Source organism: Gymnoscopelus braueri (assembly GCF_963280865.1).
Source record: "Gymnoscopelus braueri genome assembly, chromosome: 14".
NCBI lineage: Eukaryota > Metazoa > Chordata > Actinopteri > Myctophiformes > Myctophidae > Gymnoscopelus > Gymnoscopelus braueri.
Window position 1 is genome coordinate 43,553,103 of NC_137619.1, and position 6,339 is coordinate 43,559,441.

The window sequence follows — 6,339 nt, forward strand, 5'->3', positions numbered from 1 at the left end:
ACATAATAAATAAATAAAATTGGGACTTGACTCAATGTGAAGACCCTTTATGGGAGGTCTTCTCAGACCCCCCTGCCTTTTCTTTCAGGGGCATATAGTCATCTCCCTGCACTTGAACAACAGACTTGGCTACCCCAAAGTGACATGTTTGTCTGTGTGTGGAACAGATGACTGGGCTCTCTGTTGTATAAATGAAGTATTTCCTTGGTAAGATAATAAACAATGACCACTTAAATGCTTGAATATTTATTTGATACGACAGAGATATAAAGTATAATAAAGAAATGAACCTGAATTCAGAGGTTCAGTGTCCGATTGCCTCGGAAGGTTTCGGGAGACTGACAAGAAGGAGTTCTAAGAGGATACAGATCTAACCCCATGGATACATATTTAACCAAATGGACCTGATACAGTGTTTAGGCTCTGTTAAATTCCTCATTGCTATGAACACTTTCTCTGCTACAACACCCATTCATATTCATAACAATGTGAGATTATAAATGAACCAACTCTATACAGTCATGAGAATGAAGCTGAAAGTAAATGAATAATACAATGAATAGACAGGCAATTACAGACAATCATAGAATGTATTGCTGCCACAGTCTTGGTCTTCAGCGGATACGTCCCTGGCAGTACTTGAAACGGAAGCGACGATCCCTGTCAATATAAAACACAGCATAGTAAATTGAATGACCACGTGCAACCAGTGGTGGAAGAAGTACTCAGATATTGTACTTCAGTAAAAGTAACAATACCACTATATATTAATTACAAGTAAAAGGCTTGTGTTCAAAATGTATTGGCATCAAAATATACTTAATGTACCAAAACTAAAAGTACTGTACTAAAATGTTTGAAAATAGCCGATCTACAAGCTCACAACGCCTTGCAAAGGCGACGGGGTGCGACGTGTTGTGAGCTTGTAGATCTGCTATATTTTCAAAAGATTTATTCATTTGAAAACTTAGTACATTCTGCATATTGAGTACTTTTGCTTTTGCTCCTTCTCTAAAACCCCTGTAGCTCCGAAACTTTTTATATTGGGGAAAGCGACTCATTTTGTACGATCGCTGCGCCATTGTGACTCGCGTGAGAGATGTTATCGTTCCAGGCGTTAGCCAGGACCGTCATGCACCCTGCACACATGCATTGTTTCACATGGATTGCGCGCCGTGGAGTCTACAGCTTAAACAGCGCCGCGCAGCGCAACGGTGAGTTTTATGGCACTGAATGTAATCTGTTATTATAAAATTCTGGCACCAAATGTGTATATTTTGATGCCAATACTTTTGTAATTTTAAAATTATTATATTATGAATAACAGACTTTCACTTGTAACAGAGAATTTCTACATTGCAGTATTGATACTTTTACTTAAGTAAAAAACCTAAGTACTTTTTCCACCACTGATTGGCTTCAGTTCAAGTACAAGTCTCAAACATTGTTTTGTTATCCGTGACATCGTAGAAACAGAGTTGTCTGGATATCTTTGCCTGCTTTTCAGATGGTTGGGGTCGATGTAACATGATTTACCAGTTGGATTGTGGATATCTATTTCATTTAACGTTCACTCAACACATGTAGATATTTCTCTCCTCTCTCTGCCTGTGTGTGTGTGTGTGTGTGTGTGTGTGTGTGTGTGTGTGTGCGTGCGTGTGTCACAAACTAGACCTGTTGTATACTGAAAGTGACCTTAAAGACGGGGTGCCGTGGTTTTCAGTGATTTTTCCCCCCCCTAAAACATAATCATCAGGTATTATGGTTATACTAGGAGGAAGATTTTTTCAAAAAAGTGTACAGAAATTGTTAAAATTATGTTTTTATGTGGACACGCCTCCAGTTCATTAAGTATACCTGGTTCTCACCTTAGCACCTCCTCCACCACCTTAGCACCACCCACCTGTCCTAGTCCCTCCTCCTCCTCATGCCCACACCTGTTGTGTTATGATAATGAGGGGGAGGGTATGTTTTACTATGTCACTAAAGCGCTGTTTCTCTATTGGCACGTTTGACCCTCAAGGTTTCAGCCTCCTGGAAGAAACTCCAAATAGTCAGAGAAGACATAAAACACCATAAAACCACCACCGGGGGGCTTAATGAAGTTCTATCAACCTCATAGACACATGAAAAATAGAAAAAGTGCAAAAACATGGCACCAGCTCTTTAAATGACTTCTAATGTGATGTGGTGCTATATAAAATAAGGCCAATATAATGATAGCCCAGAGCCTCCTAATGTCACCAACACCTGCTGCAACATCTCACCTAACCTGGCCTGGCATTGGCCGGACTGATGGCTTGGATTCACTCACATACGTTCCATGTGTGAGTGGATCCGCGTCGTCGGTCTGGCTAGTGCCAGGCTAACCCTAACCCCTAATTTGCACTGTCTCTAACTACCCTCAAGAGACAGTGGGGGCAGTAGCATGCCACTTGGACACAGGCCGGGGTCTGATCAGCCTCGGTCGGGTCGCCTGGTGGAGGGTGTCTGTTTCAAGACCCGAAACACCCATGTTTTATTAACTGTAGGGGAAACTACATAATATTTGTAATAATGAATGATAAAGAACAACATTGCAGTTAGAGAGACAAAGAAAAAAACAACGTGGGGCTGTGGCTGTACTTACTCCTTCTTATTATCGTGGGCACTGTACACGCCTGTCAAGAAGTTTCCTCCAGGAACCCCCCAGGAGAGGGGCCAGTCCCAGTTGTTCACCCAGGGTGTTTCTTGGCATCCATGTGTTTGCAGTCGAGGGGACTTACAGCACTTAAACTCCCATCTGAAATTATATTTTATTTATGTATTTATTCATTGGAGGTGGCTGGGGGGGGGGTGACCATCCATTCAAATTTTTTTCCCTCCCTTTGTTTTTTTAGATGACAAATATTTGTACCCCTTTTTTCCAGTCATTATGCCAATTAGCCCCCTACCCACACTTTTCTGCTCCGGGTGGATGTACAGTAGCGCCTCGCCTCGCCACACGCACGCACACACACACACACACACAGAGTAGCTGCTGATATTGCTAATTAAATAGTCCTTTCTATAACACCCTAATGCTAATTAGACCCTCCAGAAAAACGTGGGCAAAAATCCTTGATTATGCGGGCTAAAACTCTTGATTATGCGGGCTAAAATCCTTGATTTTGCGATGAAATATGCGGTGAAATTGCGGGAAGTTGCGAAATATGCGGAAAGTTGTGAAATATGCGGCAATATGCGGCAATATGCGAAATATGCGATATGCGAAAAGTTGCAAAAAATGCTAAATATGTTAAAAGTTGCGAAATATGCGGAAATATGCGATGCGAAACGCATATTATGCGATGCGATGTGCGTATTATGCGATGCGATGTGCGTATTATGCGATGCGATGCGCATATTATGCGATGCGATGCGGCCTTTTTGAAAAAACGTTACCCCCGCATAATTAGGCGCCATTTTGCTGATTATGCAGTAAATTCTGCGATATGAAAAGCTGGCATGAAATATAAAGCATTAGCCAAATGCTTTATATTTCATACCAGCTTTTCATGATAATGGGTTTGCATGCACTGTTCTTACCGTCTGTCTTCGTAGCCATTGTGGTGATAACTTTTCATCCCAGTGATGACAAAGTTGTCACGACAGTTGAAGTTCACGGGATGATCAAAATTGTTGACGTAGCCTGACCAGGAACAGTCATTGAAGGTCACAGCTGCTGCCCTGCATCGGACACTCCAGCGACGATCTTCATGACCGTTGTGGTGTTCACTTGGAAACAAATGAAAGTGATGGAATGATTGATACTATGTTAACAATGAAATGATGCTTCGATGTGTGTGTGTGTGTGTGTGTGTGTGTGTGTGTGTGTGTGTGTGTGTGTGTGTGTGTGAGTGTGTGTGTGTGTGTGTGTGTGTGTGAGAGTGTGTGTGAGTTTGTGTGTGTGTGTATGTGTGTGTGTGTGTGTGTGTGTGTGTGTGTGCGTGCGTGCGTGCGTGCGTGCGAGCGTGCGTGCGTGCGTGCGTGCGTGCGTGTGCGTGTCCTCATTTATTTATTTATTTCTGTACCTTGAGATGTGGGAAACAGCTTGGCCCATTGGACATTCACGGTGCAAAGGTTGGTTCCAGTCGTTGTCCCATGCTGTCACTCTTTCTCCAACTGTAAACATTTTCAGAGAAGATTGATTAAAAGTCTGCTTCATTAAAGTATGTTTTAAGAAGACAGTTTTCCAGTGTGAGATTCTCAAGGTCCTTACACATGAGAGTGTGACGAATAAAATACTGATATGTCTCATTCATACAGGTTGATGCTTTTATTTACGGTGAAAAATCAACCTTGTTTTGCTAAATAATTAAGTGGCTTTATCACCACGTAATATTCACGTTCTGGGTGGATGTTCTCATGATACAAACAGCAGTTTAAAGTCACTTCCCTGGACTTTTAGGCATCGAGTTCAGAGCTCAGGAGCCTTGGCAGCAAAAGCTCGGACCACCATTGGTTCTGGACTCAGAGCCACATTGGTTTTTAAGTCTCAGTCTCCTCACATACAGTCCACCTTACGCTTCAAAAAGTTTAAAATGTTGTAAAGTGTTTTAACAGAGCCCAAAATCTGATACAAATTCAACAGCCCAATTTATAATGAAAATGTATTTTTTAATTCCATACGATACCGATTAAAATGCTATAAATAATAAAATGTGAAAACGAAAAACGAATTCATTAACATAATAAATCTCTCTCTCAAAATCATATATATATATACCAAAATAAAACGTGCACGTTTGCACTTTCTTAAAGGTCCTAATGTGGTCACTACAGCAATGTTGCAACAATAAAGTGCCACACAGCAGCAACAGCAGCAATTATCCATCTGTCAATTATTGTTAAAACCACCTCCATAAAACTCATTGAAATAGGCTGCTAGTCATCAACAATCATCTTCTTTTGGCTCACCGTAATGTATCTGGGTCTTTGGGAATAATCTGAAATGATTCAATTGTAAAAAACGAACAGAATAACTTATTGTTCTTACCTGTCAGAAGGATGAGGAACAGAGGCAGAGACAGCATCTTGTTGTCATCAACTCTTCAGGGAGAATGTATCCACAGCGGGCAAACATGACAATATATACCTTTATGAACCAGGAAATAATGTGGGTTTGATGGACTAGACAGTGAATAGTGAATTGTGAAATAATGTGGGTGTGTGTTACGGCCCTATGTGGCCTCATATTGTATTTTTAACCCTCTTGAGTGATTGCAGTGCCCTATTTGGTAATGGAGGGTGAAGTGGAGATTGGAGGAGTGGCATGGTGTCTGGAGACACACCTGGGCCTCATTCTTCAATCAGCCCAGCCAGCATAAAACCCTGGGAGAAGCTCTTCTACCACCCTTTTGCCATCCGTCACCATGTGCTGCTGAACCCTTTTCTGTTAGTTAGCTGTGTTTACTTTACTACTGTAGGTCTGTTGGCTGTGTGCCTAACCTTCTCATGCTTAGTGCGTAAAGGTTACTTTATTTACTGAGTGTTTAAAGTAGAGACCATTGTAATCAGCAAATCTTAGACAGGAAATTATATTCCAAACCTTTCCCCGAAGTGCTTTTGAACTGGGAAGCTGGTAGGGGTGTGCCGCCATTTATTTTGCTCCCCCTTTTGTCCCTGTTTTTCTTAGGTAGGGAGTTTAGATTGTACTTTTTATTTTGGTGTAGATTAGGTTTTATTTTCAGGTAGGGTGTATTTTGGCTTTGGCCACCCTGAAGCTGTGTGCTTTCCCTGTTTATTCATCCCTTGTACATTTAAGTTTAATCCTAATAATAAATTGTTCCCTTTCTTGTTGACCCTGGTTTGGTTTGAAATGTGTTACTCCTTTATAACCTCTAGACCCTTATAAGGTCGTAACATATTTGGGGGCTCATCCGGGATCAGCAACCGGTGTTTTTTTTTGGTGTTCGGATGGTAAAACTGCACCTTTATTTTTATTTAAAGCATTTTTTTGAACGATCCAACAATAGATAGGCTTACAAATGCAGGACGGCAGACTTGAACATAATTGTTGACCATTTCTAGATCCAGTCAACTGGGCTTAAGGCTGAGCTAAAAGCCATGGTGTTGGCAGGGCTGGTGGCAAACAAAGTCATTGTGTTGCCGCCTGAGCTTGAACATGCTCAGCCGGAGCCTCAAGTGGAGGGGGGTGGTGGCGCTGCTCAAGGTGGGGGATAGTCACCCCTGTCTTGAGTTCCTCTTCGGGGGAATCTAAACTAGATGGTGCTAGTTTAAAGCTGCGCTTAACCCGCCTTCGGCTGGATGCCGAAGGTAAGATACATGGCTTGCAAGGTGGAAATGGAATACAAGCTG

The 6,339-nt window shown here is 41.9% G+C and overlaps 1 protein-coding gene across 1 annotated transcript; it reads right to left on the bottom strand.

Annotated features, from left to right (window-relative positions):
* Positions 1-328: 328 nt before the first annotated feature.
* LOC308100763 (dermatopontin-like) lies at positions 329-5,141 on the bottom strand. The gene is made up of 5 exons (XM_080449860.1): positions 5,018-5,141; positions 4,053-4,143; positions 3,568-3,756; positions 2,630-2,782; positions 329-660 (listed from the first exon to the last, which is right to left on the bottom strand). The coding sequence occupies exons 1-5, from the start codon at positions 5,052-5,054 to the stop codon at positions 615-617; spliced, it is 516 nt and encodes a 171-aa protein (XP_080305986.1). The 5' UTR covers positions 5,055-5,141; the 3' UTR covers positions 329-614.
* Positions 5,142-6,339: the final 1,198 nt, after the last annotated feature.